Here is an 18221-nt window from a genome sequence, read left to right on the forward strand (position 1 = left end):
TTAATAGTATTAATGAACAACTTTGTATATTTTGAATCTGTTCCATAAAATAGTTGATCATATTCTCTCTTGACATTGTAGCCGTTCTCTTCTCTTAGTTCATAATCAGTAGAATAATCATTAATTCATTTAGTGTCATACACAATTTTTAGTGCAATGTCACCTAGAGGGTCAATGTACGCTTTGTTATTGGTATAATTGAGTTTATTGACAGTATTTGTTGGTAGACGACCAATGGTACTAATAATTTTCACATACGCCTTGCTTTTCCTTAAATTGTCTTTAATGTCATTGGTGATACTATCTGCTAAGGCCATTTTTATTTTACTAGTAATTTCATTGTTAATTGCTAAATTATTTCTAAATAGGTAGCAGTCTTGACATGTAGACAAGACAAAGTTCATGACAATGGTGCAGTAGTACGCCTGTCTTCTCTTCATCTTCTGCTGAATACCTCTACCCCAAATATGGTGATGGAATTTATCAATGGGTAAAGTTTAACCAGAACGAAAAGCAAGAAGTTGGCCTTCCTCATAAACTTTTGTTTTTATATTTATGTTCCCTTTAAGTGTTATCATCTCTGGAAATGTTACCCTTGCATATCTACCATCAGCAATGATCAATTTTTTCGATATTCCAAATAAATTTAATCTCTCACTGTCATGCCAATGCACGCATCATTTTCCCATAGTTTTACCACTAATACTTCTGTCGTAGTTCAAATATTTTTTTTGTCATTATTCAATGCTGCAATTATGCTATCATGTGCATGGAATTTCTTCAAATATTTTATCTTTACTTTTAAAAAAATATGATGTTTGTGTTTATCCTTCTACTGCGCAATTAATACTAATTGAAAATTTATAATAAATTAAGTAGTGTCGATGATCAGCCATAGAGTACCACAGAGCGACCGCATAAAACATCAGAAACTTGATACAGTAATTTAATCGATTATTCGTATAGAAACTATGAAACGCACATAAGCATAGGAAACGCACAGAATGAAATGCACAGAACCATAAGGAAGTAGATGTCCCTCGGCATCAACTACTAGTTTTACATTTGCATTCTCTTTCCGTGTTATCATCATGGAAATGTTACTCGCGCATATCCAGCATCATTAAAGTTAAATTGTTACGGTACTCCAAAGAAATTTAGTTGCTCGCTGTCATGACAACGCTCGAATACATTTCAAATAGTGTCACCACTATTACGTGTTTCATAGTTCAAATAAATGTCTTTGTCAGCATTCATTAATACGATAACGCTATCTTGTGTACACACTTATTTGAAACATTCATCTTCACTTAAAAAAAGATGTAAGTGTTCATCCTTCTAGTGCACAATTAATTTTGATCGAAAACACATAATAAACTATGTGGGGTCGATGATAAGCCAAAGAATATCACGGAGGTAGTTGCATAAGAAAAAAATGAAAAAACAATCGCTTTCACAAATGTTCTTGCATCACGTTTGACTAGTAGATGGGGGAGAGATATCTCTAAAAATATATCTCTAAGAAACAAAGCAATTCAATGAAATATTTTTATTAAGTAATAGCAAGTACAGAAGTAGATGTTATTTATATCAGAAGAATTTTTCGAAACCAATCCATTGAATTGTTACGGTACTCCAAAGAAACTTAATCGCTCGCTGTCATGACATCACTCGCAAACCTATGCGTTAACAAAGGTCTTATCCTTATATGGTTTACCAGAAAAATACATTACAGTGATACGTGCTATGTACGAGAATAATACTGCTGTGGTTAAGGTAGGAAATGAGGTTAGCAACTGGTTTTGTACTAAATCAGGAGTTAAGCAGGGTTGTGTTATATCCCCTTTATATGGATCATTTTGATGGACTTTGTCTTCAGGAGCACAGGAAAGGTAATTGGAGACCACGGAATCAAATGGGGAGGAAAAAAGCTCCTGGACTTTGAGTATGCTGATGATTTGAGAATATTAGATGAAAGTGTGAGCAAAATGAATGAATTTTTAGAGGTTTTGCGAGTTCAGGGTGCTAGAATAGGCTTGAAAATTAATATGAAGAAAACTAAGTCACTAAGGCTAGAAATACGTGAAGATCAAAAAGTGACGTTGGGTAACGAAAAGATTGATCAGGTTGGCAGCTTCATTTACCTTGGTAGTATTATTAGTAAAGACGGTGGGAGCAGTGAAGATGTTAAAAGTGGAATAGCGAAGGCTCAGGGTGTTTTTTCACAGTTAAAAAAAAAGTTTGGAAGAATAGGAAGATAAGTGTGTAAACCAAGATTAGAAAATTGGAAGGTACAGTGATGACAGTGGTCACATATGGCTCTGAAGCATGGGTGCTCCGAAAAGCAGACGAAAATTTACTAAATGTTTTCCAGAGAAATTGCCTACGGATTGTTCTGGGTACCCGGCTGACCGACTGTATTTCAAACAGTAGTTTGTACGAAAAGTTTGGTACAATCCCACTTTTTAGGGCTATAATGAAAGAAAGGTTGAGATGGCTAGGTCGCGTTCTGCGGATGAAGGATGACAGATTGCCGAAGATTGTCCTTTTTGGCCAGCCATCTGAGGCTACATGGAAATCAGGTCGTCCTTGTCTGGATTGGGAGGATGTCATAAATAAAAATTTAAAAGAAACGGGAACTTCCTGGGAGGGTGTAAAGAGGGAGGCCTTGGATAGATTAGGATGGAGGAGGGGCGTGCGTAGTAGTGTTGGCCTCAGGCGGCTTGGTGCTGCAGTGAGTTATTATAATTAGTAGTAGTAGTAATCTAAAAAATATTTCATCGTGTTTTTATCTTGACATGGCAGTTATTTCTATTTTTTGGGTCATACGCGAATTTTATTATGGTTGCACCTACAAGCTCATTACGAATTCCATTATTTCTATTATTTTATTCAATGATGGTAACTATTGGTAAGCTACCAATGATACTGTTTACGTTCACCAATGCTTTAGTTTTCCTTCAAGTGTCCTTAAATTCCTTTATCTGCCAATATCGTTTTTATTTTTGCCTGCGATTTCATTGTTTATTTACACATTATTTTTGCACAGGTTAAGAGTTCCAGCACGTCGACAATATATAGTTTATGATATTGGTAGAAGAATATACTATTCTTTTTTTTACTTTCCGTTGAATGCTATTACGCGAAAAATGGTGATAGGGGTTATCAACGGCTAACGTATAATTAAAACCACTAGCAAGAACTTGCCCCTCGTCGTAAACTGTTTTTTTTCAGTTTTTGATTTCTTTTGGTACTAAAAGTAGAACTCGCTGAATCAACTCAAAGTAGCCCCTCCCAACAATTCCAGGACCACTGGTTTGATATGATTACCCTTAGCAAAAAAAAACAAACAAAAGAGGTTGACCTTTTCTTCTTTTCTGGGAAATTTCATCGTTACAGGAGCCGTTATGTAAAAGAATCCACCTATAGATCTCAACTACCCCTAGGACCGCAAAAATTTTATTGATAACTTGTGTGGTGACTCGACGTCAGCGATAACTGAGCTTAGACCAGGAAAAGATACTTGGCGCCTCATCGTAAGTGCTAAAATTCAAGCTACTGCTGTAGCTTATGTTATCAAATCTAAGGATCAAACGCTATGACTACAGCTAAAAGGACCAGTGCATTATGGAATTGCCCGTTTCGTTCCTGCCAGTATTACAGACGATAAGTTGCAGAACTTGATAACTAACTGTATCAAAGTTTTCTGTATCGGCAAAACTAGGTCCTAAAGCTTTGGTTTTCACTTCGAGAAGACTTATTAACAGTAATTTCCTTGTCAGTGATAATCAAGTATTAGCGAATCCATGTCGAGAAATTTCTCCCTCTTTCTCCTTGCTGCTACAACTGCAAACTTACAGACATATTGCCCAGCAATACAAAGCTCTTACTCTCTGTTGGCGCTGTGCGCAGACAGAACATTTGAGCTAGCTTGTAACCACTTGTCGAAATAAAGCTAACACACAATCGAAAATTTAGAAAAGATTTGTTGGTGTATTCAAAACCGATTTGGTTAATCTTAAGCTGCAACCTGAAATCAGAGTTACCGTCTTTCAAGGCTTCCCAGCTTTTCAAAAATTAATTAGTGATGTGAAATTTTAATCACTTGATAAAATACTTGTTAAATACCTAACATAACCAACTATATATATTAAGCCTTTAATTAAAATATACCTGGATTGCAGTTTATCTCACTGTATGAAGTAGTAAGTAAGTAAGTACGATGGGACTAGACCTTTAAGTTCCGGACCGGTGGTGTTCATCTCCGTTTCGTGGCCTTCCAGTCAAAAAGTGCATTGAGGGGCTGGGGTTCAGCCATCCTGTGCTTTCGCACACCCTTCTTGCTTACCTTCCCTAGATTTCTCCAGGTACCCAGTTTATCTTGGTTAGACTAAGCTAATTCTCCCCAAATGCAAAAAGAGAAACCTGTTTAAAAAAAAATTAAAAAAGATCAAGCTTTTTGGTGTGGTCGATGTCAAGACTTTCACTTAGTTCCATGCAATCATGCTATGAAATATTTTGGGTGGTTAAAAACTTCTTTTGCAATCTACGCATGGAAAGAAAGAATCTTAGGCAGCGCAATAGCACTGCTTAAGTAAAGAGCGATGTGGGCAGAATGTATTAACGGTTTATCATTTTTCTGAACTAGCCAATTCGTGTCGAAAGAGTTGAAGGAAACATTGAAAGGGGCTCGTTCGATTGGATATTGAAACTTCTAGTGCTCATTTGAAGAGTTAAAAGTGTTCGTTATGAAGCTAGCCCCCCCCCCCAAAAAAAATCCCATCATTTCTCCAACACATCAAATCAAAATTTTGAAATTGCCGATTTGTTGAGCATAGTTGAAGTGTTCAGTAATAAAATCATTTGGGAGGAGATTTTCTTCAATCTTTTTTGGAGAATTTTTTTTTCAATTCTTATATTTTTGACGACTTAATCCCCTACAGTCCCGAGAGGAAGGGCTGCAAGCTATGAACTATGCCCATTTGAACTAGGCATATAATATATTTCAATAACATATATTAAAATATATACTAATATATATTAAACTGTCAATCTGAGTTTTATTATATCTTTACAATAATCTTAGTTAGTATGAGGATTTTCTTCTTCAAATGTGTTACACCAAATCAAAACTCACCGCTCGAAATAAGAGTTGCTTTTAGCAAAGTGCAAATGATATTCTGGTCTTTACATAGCAAAGGGGGCGTTAGCCCTAATCCTATTAGCTGTACTTGCTGTTCGTCTTAAGCTTAACTTGATTATTTTTTGTAATTGCTGTTCGTTTTGGGCTTCACTTATTTATTGATAGTGGTCTTTGTTCATTTTAAACTTTAATTACCACATAATTTAATTTCCGCTCATTTTAGCCCTTTTCTTTATCTTTGAAAAATTTAAGCTTTTTAATTTAATGAAGCAAATCAAATAAACTCATTAATTCTTTTAATAACACAAAACATTATCTGCTTTGTTCCAATATTTTTAACTTTTAGTTCAATGCAAAAAAGAAGTAACATAAAAACCTTAAAATGAGAGAATTGGACTACACATCAAATTGCAAAATTTTTGCAGTGAGCTCCTTTGGGAAAATCGGCCCTGAGGGTCATTGCCCTCATTCTTTTGGTATCTGTCTTGGGCAAAAACCAAAGACTATAGTAATGTCTGTTTACCTGTACTACAGCAACCCTCTCTTCTTGTTTTTGATGTTTGTGACTATAGTAATCTGATTGGACTAGAAACTTAAAGGATTTTCAAAAAGAAAATCATACCCATCGCTATCTAGCGAGTCTCAGCATAGTTATAATCGTGTTACCTAAGTAACCTATTTAATTTTAAGCAATTTTGTTATTATTTCCCTGTCCAGTTGTATCCTCCTAGCTTTCAAGTGTATCAAGAAATTGCGAGAATAAAACGTAAAAATCGAAACTATCGGCAACCTCATTTCTTGCTGGTCTGCGCTTTATATCCAGCATCATTTGTCAAGTCTTTTCCTTGATTGTACATTTTTACGTCAATAAAATGTCATACAATCAATAATATACAACACATTCAATTTACAAAGACAATCTATCTATAAAACCTCACCTTGCATGCTGTGAGATTTTTAACAGGAAGCTGTTTGCAAAAAAGAATCCCACCAAATATTTTCAAGTCAATTTTTATGGAGCAGCCACAAACATTAAATTTAATTTGCGGTTTCAAAAGGAGCAAAGCTGCCACCGCAAGGAATACCGCTACAAATGTCAAACTGTCCCCAAATTCATACCCAACATTACTTATGAGAGACAGACATAGCTTACATTGTAATAAATGTTGCACATTTGTTATTATTTTAAGCGATTAATTGAAAAAGATGTCTTCCCAAAAAAATATTTAAAGCGACTTTAAAAACTAAAGAGTAAAGAAAAAGAGTTAAAGAAAGTAAAGAGCGACTTTAAAACGTAAAATGAGCACAAGTAAAGTTATATAATAAGTCAAACTTAAAAAGAGGAAAATAACTGTTGATCAATAAAGAACCAGAAAATAGGTTTGATGAATTAACATGAATAATATCCGAAAGGTCGGTTTTTTAAGCCTTTTTTTTGCTTTAGGACATCTGGAACATTGAGTTTTGTTAATAAAATTGTTTGAATTGAATCAAATTAAGACGAATAGAAGTTAGCATAATTAATTAAGTTCAACTATAAAACGAATACAAAGTATTGTCAAGAAATTAAATAAATAAAACATAAAATGATCAAAAATTAAAATAAATAGTAAATTTAGACTTAAACCATACTGAAAATACCCCAAATAAAAGCGCGGCTGCCGTCCACTCAAACCCCGACAGGGTAGTGTCATTTCAGTTTTACACCGAAAAAGATCTTTATTTTGCACAGCGTGAATTTTAGTTTTTTGTTTATGAAAGAAAAACTAATTCTAACCAAATTTAACAAAAACAACAATTGCTTGGAATAAATATATTTGCTGCTTTAAATTTAGTTTCATAATTTTAAAAGAACACTTTTTTATCATTGGATTTTTTTTAATTATTGAAAAGCCTGTTATAGAATAAGCACTGCACACAACACAAATGAGAACAAATAAAATAGAGAAAAGAATAGATAAGAACAATCTGACCTGAAGACAAACAGGCAAGTTACGTACTTAACAGAAAGCAAAGAATAAAAAAAAACAGGTTTTCGTGTGTCTAAATAGGCTCTTGCATCTAAATAGTTTTGCTTAGCTACCATTGGACATCCGTCAGGTTTAATCCGCCCAATTCAATTAATCAAATGGTTTAAGATTTGAGCATTCTTTTTAAGTTTCCGACTCACACGCAAGTGCCCCATACTTGTTTAGTTTATTTGATTGAGGTGCAGCTGAAAAAGCAGGCATGTTGTGTAGGTGGATGTGCCAAGAAACTTATGGTTTATTTGGGGCTTTTCACAATATGTTACAGTAAATGCCAGTTTTATTAATATTCTTTGATGCGCCCAATACATACAAACAATTTACAAGCATCTCCAGGCAAAACCTGTCATTTTTCAATCTCAGAATTTTACAATTTTACAGATGATTTGAAAGGAAACAAATTCTGGACTCTGGACGGAAAGAAAATAGTGACTCACCAACTGAATACTCGCAACTAAAAGTGTTGAACGTGGCACTGCAGAATTGAGGACTTGATGAGTAAGAAATATGTCCTGTTGAGCAAGTGAAAAACTCTGTACAATGCCACCTGTGAGATCTTCCAAAGCTTTTGTGGTAAAGCCAGCTTGCAGTGCTTCGTAACTGCCATAAAGTCTAAAAACAGAAATAACGGTACAAAGCAAATATAAGTGTACATTTTATCCTGGAACCATTCTTAATAATTTGACAAGCGGAAGAATAATACTCATCGCAATGGCGTTGGCTTAGTGAAGAATGATCGCATATGAATTATTCTTCCAGGTTTAATTGCATAGAAAGACGGTCGTAGAAGAACTTTGAAGAAGGGCTCATTTAATCCGAAAATAAAAACTTTAGTTCCCGCTTGAAATTCCAAAACCATCCCGAGGGCCAATCCATAGCCCTATTCGCCTCGGGAATCAGTGGCGCAATTTCGTCAAGCCCTAGGGCGGGGGAGGGGCAAAGTTGGAGTTGATTTTCCCAAATCAAGTGAAAATGACAGGGAAAACTGAAAACGACCCATATATTACCAATAAACGTAAAGACATACTAAAGAAAACTGACCTGTTTCTCTGGATACTTGAATTATGCAGGCTTATCTTAGTTTGGACACGATTTTTTACAAAAAATAAATTTTAGCTGGGGGGGGGACTGAGGTCGGGGGGGGGGCAAACTTGGATCTGGAGTGGGCAGTTGACCACCTGCTCCATAGCAAATTACGCCCCTGTCGGGAATCCCCGTAGCCAAATATGACTTTGAATCCATGCTGCTCAGAGCGATTTATAGGCATAAACAATACACCTTATGGACATGGACATGGTCCATAAAATCCCAGGGTTAAGGGAACCAAATAATATAAAGTGCCAGTTTGAATTATGGATTCAAAGATGCATTTTAGTAGAAAAATGACAATTTTTCAAACTGCTGAAGTCAGGATTGAGCGAAGATCGTCAACAGAGTTTCAGAACAGAAGAGCCTGAGCTCTCCTCACCTCTCTCTTAACCAGCAATTACATAAATGGAGACATTTTGCATATCTTTCAACACGTGATTGCTCAAAGATCATTTAGGGAGCAGGATTGGGAGTTCCAAAGCAAAGCTTTGGGACCAAGCTCCTTAGCCCCTTACTACCCTTACCTTTTCAGTTAACGGTACTCTAATAAAATAACGGGTATTAAGGAAGATGAAAGAGAATAGAGAAGTTTTCAGCTCTAAAAAAAATGTATCAACTGATTTTATTTTCAAGAAAACTTATAAATTAGAGGATACAAGAGGGAAAAGATATTGATTATAATCTAGAGATTAAGGTTATATTAAAAAAAATTATTTATTTATTAGTTTGCTTAAACATGAATTGATAATGTCAGCTCATATGATTATTCAAGGTTCAAAGGATTGTAGTAACTAATCACAAGCACCGCTTTTTAGAAATCTGTATGCTAGGATATCGCATCTTTTGACAGAAAGTGGTTTTACCGAAATCGTGTGTTCTTTGTGAGCTATGTGATCTTAGCCTCTTGATCAAGCGAAAAAGATCCGTTCCAGTTATGTCAATCTCGTATCTGAAACTTATGATTATTTTTACCACCGAGTCTCATCCCTATCCCTCCACTCTAAGCGTTTTCCAAGATTTTAGATTCCCCCACCCAACTCCCCCCAATGTCACCAGATCCGGTCAGGATTTAAAATAAGAGCTCTGAGACACGACACCATTCCAAACATCGATTTTCATTAAGATCCGATCACTCCTTCGTAAGTTAAAAATACCTCATTTTTTCTAATTTTTCAGAATTAACCCTCCCCGAAACTACCCCAAAGAGAGCGGATCCGTTCCCTTTATGTCAATCACGTATCTAGGACTTGTGCTTACTTTTCCCACCAAGTTTCATCCCCATCCCTCCACTCTAAGCGTGTTCCAAGATTTTAGGTTCCCCCCTCAATTCCTCCCAATGTCACCGGATCCAGTTGGAAATTAAAATAAGTGCTCTGAGACACGATATCCTTCCAAATATCAAATTTCATTAAGATCCCATCACCCGTTCGTAAGTTAAAAATACTTCATTTTTTCTATTTTTTTCGAATTAACCAGCCCCTCAATCCCCCCCAGATGGTAAAATCGGGAAAATGACTATTTCTAATTTAATCTGGTCCGGTCCCTGTTACGCCTGCCAAATTTCACCGTCCTAGCAGTCTCAACACTAAAGTTTGACTAGCACTTGATTGAAAGAAAACTTGAATTTTGGAGTGCAGTAAATATGGTCAATTCACAGTTGCAAGTGTTTTTGCTGAGTAAACTTCATCAGACAGATCATGGTACCGACCTGCAAGCAAGGACGATGTGCCTCAATAAGGCCCGAAACTCTAAAAAACGAAATTTTGACGTCAATAGATATATCAAAAGAATCAGTTTCTTACGTTGATTCTAAATAGTTTGACTGTTTCTCTTAACTCTACTTTTTAGAACAGTAAAAAAAACTTTAGCGTAAAGAGCGGGCCGTTGATGAGGCAGCAGCCCCTTTCATATATGAAGTAATTTCTGTTCGTTTTAAGTTTTAATGTCGCTCCTTACATTCCGTTGAAAAATCTTGTTTTTTTTTTTATTTAATTTCTGAACGTTTTTGAATCAATGCATGTTTTGATTTTGGCTCTCCGCGGATGAATGATTAAAACGAAGCACATTTATTTTTTTTGCTAAATGGCTTTCTCATAGTTTTGGTCGAATGATTTTGAAAAACAAGGTGCGGGGGAGGAGGCCTAGTTGCCCTCCGATTTGTTGGTTACTTAAAAAGGCAACTAGAACTTTTAATTTTTTACGAATGTTTTTATTAGTAAAACATATATGTAACTTACAAATTAGCTTACGCAACAAACTTCTGTATCCTCATGTTTTTATTACGTATATGAGGGTGTTCACCCCCTCGTCAGTACCTCGCTCTTTACACTAAAGCTTAAATTTTGTCCCAATTTCTTAAGAATGACCCCTGAATCAGAAAAGCCGTAGAATAAATAGGTGAAATTACTAAAAATACGTTAGCGTAAAGAGCGAGATATTAGGAGGAGGTGAGCCCACCATATGCGTAATAACTTCTGTTTGTTTTAAGTTTTAATGCTGCTCTTTATTTTCAGTTGGAAAAACTTTTTCATATTTATTTTTTCATTGTTTTTTTTAAATAAACTAAAAAATCCCGCACTTCCTTCATGGAAATTTTCTTCCCCCATGACAAATTCCTCCCAGGAAAGTTCCCCCAACATATCCCCCTCTTTTCACCCCCCCCCAACCAAAAAATCCCCCTGAAAAAGTCTGTAAACTTCCAAATGACCCTTACTATATGTAAGCACTGGTCAAAGTTTGTAACTTGTGGCCCCTCCTACTGGGACTATGGGGGAGTAAGTCGTCCCCAAAGACATAGTTATAAAGTTTTTCGACTACGCTGATTAAAATGGCTATCTCAAAATTTTGATCCGATGACGTTGGGAAAATAATTAGCGTGGGAGAGGGCCTAGGTACCCTCCAATTTTTTTGGTTACTTAAAAAGGGCACTAAAGCTTTTCATTTCCGTTAGAATGAGCCCTCTCGCAAGATTCTAGGACCACTGGGTCGCTATCATAACCCCTGGAAAAAACAATAACAAACAAACACGCATCCGTGATCTACCTTCTGGCAAAATATACAAAATTCCACATTTTTGAAGGTATGAGCTTGAAACTTCTACAATAAGGTTCTTTGATACGCTGAATCTGATGGTGTGATTCTAAGATTCTAATGTGTGGTGTAATGTGATGGTGTGATTCTAAGATTCGTTAAGATTCTATGACTTTTAGGGGTTGTTTCTCCCTATTTTCAAAAATAAGGAAATTTTCTCAGGTCCGTAACTTTTGATGGGTAAAACGAAACTTGATGAAACTTATATATTTAAAAGCAGCATTAAAATGCGATTCTTTTGATATAGCTATTGGTATCAAAATTCCATTTTTTAGGGTTTTGGCTACTATTGAGCCGGGTCAATTAATGTTATCAAACCACGAACTGTTTGATAACATTAATTAAGTTTAGTGTTACCCATCAAAGGTTACAAGCTTTAGAAAACTTGCCCGATTTCCAAAAAAGGGGAAAAGTCTCCCCCTTAAAAGTAAAGGAATCTCAAAGAAAACCACACCATCAAACTCAGTATTTTAGAGAACCTTGTTGTATAGGTTTCAAGCTCGTATCTGCAAAAATGTGGAATTTTGCATTTTTGGCCAGGAGAAAGATCAAGGACTCGTACTTATTATCATTTTTTTTTCCTCAGGGGTGATGATCTGAAACACCTATGATGGGAGAATTCAATATATATGCATAAAAATGTTCTGAAGCTTTTGATCCTATCACCACCAAATAAACATGCCTCCATGATCTTCCTTCTGAGAAAAAAAACGGAACTTCCTATTTTGTGATATAGAGCAGCTTATAACACCTGTTTTAGTTTCAGCAATGTTGAATTCCATGGTCTAAATATCATCAAATTCACACCCATTTTAGGGAAAGTTGACCCCTCTTTTCCCAATAAAATTTATACCCTTTTATAATAACAACTTTACATAGGTAAACATAAAAGTGATTATTTTTGTACACTCGGAATAAGCATCATATTATGATATACATCTTGTCTGCAAAGTTCGTTTTTAAAATTGATTAAAAAGAAAAAAACATTTTTTTTTAAACTGAAAGTAAGGAGCGATATTAAAACTTAAAACGAACAGAAATTACTCCGTATATGAAAGAAGCTGTTCCCTCCTTAACGCCCCGCTCTTTATGCTAAAGTTTGACTCCTTCTCTCAACTCTAAATTTTAAAACAGCAAAAAACTATAGCGTAAAAAGCGGGGTGTTGAGGAGGGAATGGTCTCTTTCATATACAGAGTAATTTCTGTTCGTTTTAAGGTTTAATATCGCTCCTTACTTTCAGTTAAAAAAAAACTCTTTTTCGATTTCTGAAAGTTTTTGAATTAATGCATGTTTTGATTTTGGCTCTCCGTGCATGAATGATTAAAAAAAATTTGCATATTAATTTATTTGTATGGCTAAATGGCTTTTTCATAGTTATGATCGGACCATTTTGAGGAAAAAGGAGCGGGGCAGTAGGCCTAGTTACCCTTGGATTTTTCGGTTATTTATAAAGGCGACTAGAACTTCTAATTTTTTACGAACTCTTTTATTAGTAAAAGTATACGTAACTTACGAATTAACTTAGGTAACGAACTTTTATATTCGTATGTTTTTATTACGTATGTGAGGGGGTTCACCCCCTCGTCAGTACCTTGCTCTTTACACTAAAGCTTAAATTTGGCCCCAGTTCCTTAAGGATGACCCCTGAAACACAAAGGCCATAGAATAAACAGTTGAAATTACTAAAAATACTTTAGCGTACAGAGTGAGGTACTAGGAGGAGGTGAAACCCTTATATGCGTAATAATTTCTGTTCGTTTTAAGTTTTAATGCTGCTTCTTACTTTCAGTTGAAAAAACTTTTTCATATTTATTTTTTCATTGTTCTTTAAAAAAATGCTTAAAAATCCTGCACCCCCTTCATGGAAATTTTCTTCCCCCACAAAAAATTCCTCCATGGAAAATTTTCCCAGCATAACACCCCCCTCTACCCCTCCCCCAACCAAAAAATCCCCCTGAAAGCGACTGTACGCTTCTCAATAACCATTACTATATGTAAACACTGGTCAAAGTTTGTAACTTGCAGCCCCTCCCACGGGGACTGTGGGGGAGTAAGTCGTCCCAAAGACATAGTTATTAGATTTTTCGACTATGCTGAATAAAATGGCTATCTCAGAAGTTTTATCCGGTGACTTTGGGAAAAAAGTGAGCGTGGGAGGGGGCCTATATGCCCTCCAATTTTTTGGTCACTTAAAAAGGACACTAGAGCTATTAATTTCCGTTAAAATGTCGTTTGAGCCCTCAAACAAGATTTTAGGACTACTGGGTCGATACATTAACCCCAGGAAAAAAATAAAAAAATAAATAAACACATATCCGTAATGCGTCATGAGGCAAAAAATGGAGAATTCCACATTTTTGTAGATAGGGGTTTGAAACTTCTACTGTATGAAACTTCTCTGATACGCTTAAACTGATGGTGTGATTTTCATTAAAATTCTATGACTTTCAAGGGGTGTTTGCCCCTATTTTCTAAAATAAGGCAAATATTATCAGGCTCGTAACTTTCGATGGTTAAGTCTAAACTTAATGAAACTTACACATTTAAAATCAGTATTAAAATGCAAATCTTTTGATGTAACTATTGTTATAAAAATTCCGTGTTTTAGAGTTTCGGTTACTATTGAGCCGGGTCGCTCCTTACTACAGTTCGTTACGACGAACTGTTTGATTTGCTTCTTCAATTTTTACTCTTTCCTTACAGTTCATTACAACGACCTGTTTGACCCAGGGCCATCTTAAATGTGAGGGGGGGGGATGCCACTTCCCTCGTTCGCCGTTGTTTAATTTTAAGTTTAATCTTATTTAGATGGCAAAATCCAAGGTTCTGAAGCAATTGTACGATCATTCAGTTTTACAATTCTATTGATATAGCTTTTTATATTATTTTCTTGGAAAGTGCTTATTAGGATAATAAGATGTTTTTATTAGAATTGGGGCTACACACTTCAATTGATGCTAACGAATCAACCACAATTTCCCCATTTGTCACAGCGCTGGAACCACTATCAACAGTTCAACACTAAAATTCTATCTGTTTCTATCTTTAATCAAACAGTTCGTGGTAACGAACTGTAGTAAGGAGCGACCCGACTCAATAGTAAACGAAACTCTAAAAAACGGAATTTTGATGCTAAAATCTACATCAAAAGAATCAGATTTTAATGTTGATTTCAAATATATAAGATTCATCAAATTTAGTCTTTGCAATCAAAAGTTACAAGCCTGAAAAAATTTGCCTTATTTTAGAAAATAGGGAAATACACCCCCTAATAGTCACAGAATCTCAACAAAAATCACACCATCGCATTTGGCGTATCAGAGAACCCTATAGCAAAATTTTCAAGCTCCTATCTACAAAAATGTGGAATTTCGTATTTTTTGCCAGAAGACAAATCACGGGTGCGTGTTTGTTTGTTTTTTTTTCTTTTCCCCAGGGGTCATCATATCGACCAAGTGGTCCTACAATGTCACAAGAGGGCTCATTCTAACGGAAATGAAAAGTTCTAGTGCCCTTTTTAAGTGACCAAAAAAATTGGAGGGCACCTAGGCCCACTCCCACGCTCATTTTTCTCCAAAGTCAACAGATCAAAATTTTGAGATAGCCATTTTGTTCCGCATAGTCAAAAACCATTATAACTATGTCTTTGGAAATGACTTACTCCACCACAGTCCCTGGGGGAGGGGCTGCAAGTTACAAGTTTCGACCAGTGTTTACATATAATAATGTTTATTGGGAAGTGTACAGTCGTTTTCAGGGGATTTTTATTTGTTTAGGAGGTGGGGTTTAGGGGAGGGGGCTATGTGGGAGGATCTTTCCTTGGAGAAATATGTCATGGGGGAACGGAAATTCAATGAAAAGGGCGCAGGATTTGTAAAATTACTATATAAAAACAATGAAAAAATAAACATGGAAAATATTTTTTTAATAGAAAGTAAAGAGTAGCATTGAAACTTAAAACGAACAGAGATTATTACGCATATGAGGGGTTCTAAAAATATTTTAGCATAAAGAGCGAGGTATTTAGGAGGAGATAAATACCTCGCTCTTTATGCTATAGTACTTTTAGTAATTTCAACTATTTATTCTACGGCCTTTCTGATTCAGGGGTCCGTATATTACTCCGTATATGAGATGGGTTGTCCCTTCCGCAATCCCTCGCTCTTTACGCTAAAGTTTGACTCTTTGCCACAATTCTGCTTTTTAAAACAATTAAAAGCTTTAGCGTAAAGAGCGAGGGATTGCGGAGGGGACAACCCATTTCATATACGGAGTAATTTCTGTTCGTTTTAAGTTTTAATGTCGCTCCTTAGTTTCAGTTAAAAAAACTAGTTTTTTTCGTGTAATTTCTGAACGTTTATGAATTAATGCATGTTTGATTTTGGCTCTCCACACATAAATTATTAAAATGAAATTTGCATTTTAATTCCTTTTTTGGCTAAATGGCTTTCTCTTAGTTTTGATAAGACGATTTTGAGAAATAAGGGATGGGGAAGGAGGCCTAGTTGCCATGCAATTAGTTTTTTTAACTGAAAGTAAGGAGCGACATTAAAACTTAAAACGAACAGAAATTACTCCGTATATGAAATGGGTTGTCCCCTCCGCTATCCCTCGCTCTTTACGCTAAAGTTTGACTCTTTGCCACAATTCTGCTTTTTAAAACAATTAAAAGCTTTAGCGTAAAGAGCGAGGGATTGCGGAGGGGACAACTCATTTCATATACGGAGTAATTTCTGTTCGTTTTACTTTCTCCTTACTCCTTACTTTCAGTTAAAAAAAAAACTAGTTTTTTTATGTAATTAGATGTAGATCGTCCCCTCGCCTAAATTTCGAAAATATATTTGTTTATAGTTGTCTGCTATCTTCACTTCAACATCATAAATGGCTAAAATTATCAGAAAATTTTATTTTGTTAAAACGCTTCCAGAATTATGACTAGCCCTAAGGCGTATCTGTTATTGCAGTCATTTCAAGAAGTTTGGTTTGTTACTGTAACAGAAACAGGTTTTGACACGTACACTTTTTGCAGCATCGAAGATTTAAGAGGTGGCAAGCTACGAAATGCCTTGTAAGTTCGTGTGACACTAAACACTCAGGAAAAATTTCTGAAAGACTTAAGGCAGGCAGATCAAGCGTCGGCAAATCTTTTTCAAACATAGTTTGATCCTAGCGTTGATCTCGCACCCAAGTCACAGTAACCTAATCACAAAACTTTTTGCTCGCACTAAGGGGAGGGAGAAGGTTCACTAGTGATCTCAATCTTTATCTCATTAAAGTCCTTCCTCGTCTTACAAAGCACCAAATTTTCACAACCAAACTTTACCACTGTGATCATTATAGCTTCTAATATTCTAATCTTGTTTCGCAGGCTTATATTCCTATTCTTCCAAGCTTTTTCAGAGCGTGAAAAAATACCCTGAACTATTACCCTGGGCTGCTTTTTAAATCTTTGTTCCGTCCACTATCCTTACTAGTAATAATACACTGGCAAATGAAGCTGTCCACTTGATCGATATTTTCTTTACCCAACATCAATTCTTCACCTCCATTTATTCCCGGTCTAAGCGACTTAGTCTTCTTTACGTTAATCTTCAGACCTATTGTTGCACATTGAATTGTCGAAATCTCCAAAGAATCATTCATTTTGCTAACGTTTTTCAAACAGTTCGTGGTAACGAACTGTAGTAAGGAGCGACCCGGCTCAATAGTAACCAAAACTCTATAAAAAGGAATTTTTATGCCAATAGTTACACCAAAAGAATCGATTTGCCTCATTTTAGAAAATAGGCGGAAGTACCCCCTAAAAGTCATACAACCTTAACAAAAATCACACCATTAGATTCAGCGTATCAGATAACCTTATTGTAGAAGTTTCAAGCCCCTATCTACAAAAATGTGGAATTAAGCATTTTTTGCCCGAAGACAAACCACGGATGCGTGTTTATTTGTTTTTTTTTTTTGTTTTGTAGTTGTTTTTTTTTTAAACAAAAATTTAAATTTAAGCTTTAGTGTGAAGAGCGAGGTATCTACGAGGGGTGAGCCCTTTCATATACGCAATTTTTATGCCAATAGTTACACCAAAAGAATCGCATTTTAATGCTGATTTTAAATATATAAGTTTCATCAAGATTAGTCTTACCCATCGAAAGTTACGAGCCTGAGAAGATTTGCCTCATTTTAGAAAATAGGCGGAAGTACCCCCTAAAAGTCATACAACCTTAACAAAAATCACACCATCAGATTCAGCGTATCAGATAACCTCATTGTAGAAGTTTCAAGCCCCTATCTACAAAAATGTGGAATTAAGCATTTTTTGCCAGAAGACAAATCACGGATGCGTGTTTATTTGTTTTTTTTTGTTTTGTTGTTGTTTTTTTTAACAAAAATTTAAACTTAAGCTTTAGTGTGAAGAGCGAGGTATCGACGAGGGATGAGCCCTCTCATATACGCAATAAAAACATACGAATATAGAAGTTCGCTATGTAAGTTAATTTTTAAATTACGTATATTTTTCACCTATGAAAACGTTCGTAAGAAAATTAAAAGTTATAGTGCCTTTTTAAGTAATAACAAAATTAGAGGGCAACTAGGCCTCCTCTCTCGCTCCTTTTTTTCAAAATCTTGCGATTAAAACTATGAAAAAGCCATTTAGCCCAAAAAAAAATTAATATGCAAATTTCGTTTTAATTATTTATGCGTGGAGAGCCAAGATGAAAAAATGCATTAATTAAAAAACGTTCAGAAATTAAACAAAAAAACAAGATTTTTAAAATGAAAGTAAGGAGCGACATTAAAACTTAAAACGAACAAAAATTACTCCGTATATGAAAGGGGCTTTTCCTCCTCAACGCCCCGCTCTTTACGCTAAAGT

At 35.5% G+C, this 18221-nt stretch overlaps 1 protein-coding gene across 2 annotated transcripts in view; it reads right to left on the reverse strand.

Annotated features, from left to right (window-relative positions):
* The window catches only part of LOC136032081 (calpain-11-like), a 212066-nt gene that overhangs the window by 93222 nt on the left and 100623 nt on the right, over window positions 1-18221 (reverse strand). For both annotated transcript variants that reach the window (XM_065712210.1, XM_065712211.1), the window contains one exon: window positions 7608-7782. In XM_065712210.1, coding sequence (XP_065568282.1) covers window positions 7608-7782 — 175 coding nt within the window. The remainder of the gene's footprint in view (window positions 1-7607; window positions 7783-18221) is intronic.

The sequence above is a fragment of the Artemia franciscana genome, chromosome 10, assembly GCF_032884065.1.
Source record: "Artemia franciscana chromosome 10, ASM3288406v1, whole genome shotgun sequence".
NCBI lineage: Eukaryota > Metazoa > Arthropoda > Branchiopoda > Anostraca > Artemiidae > Artemia > Artemia franciscana.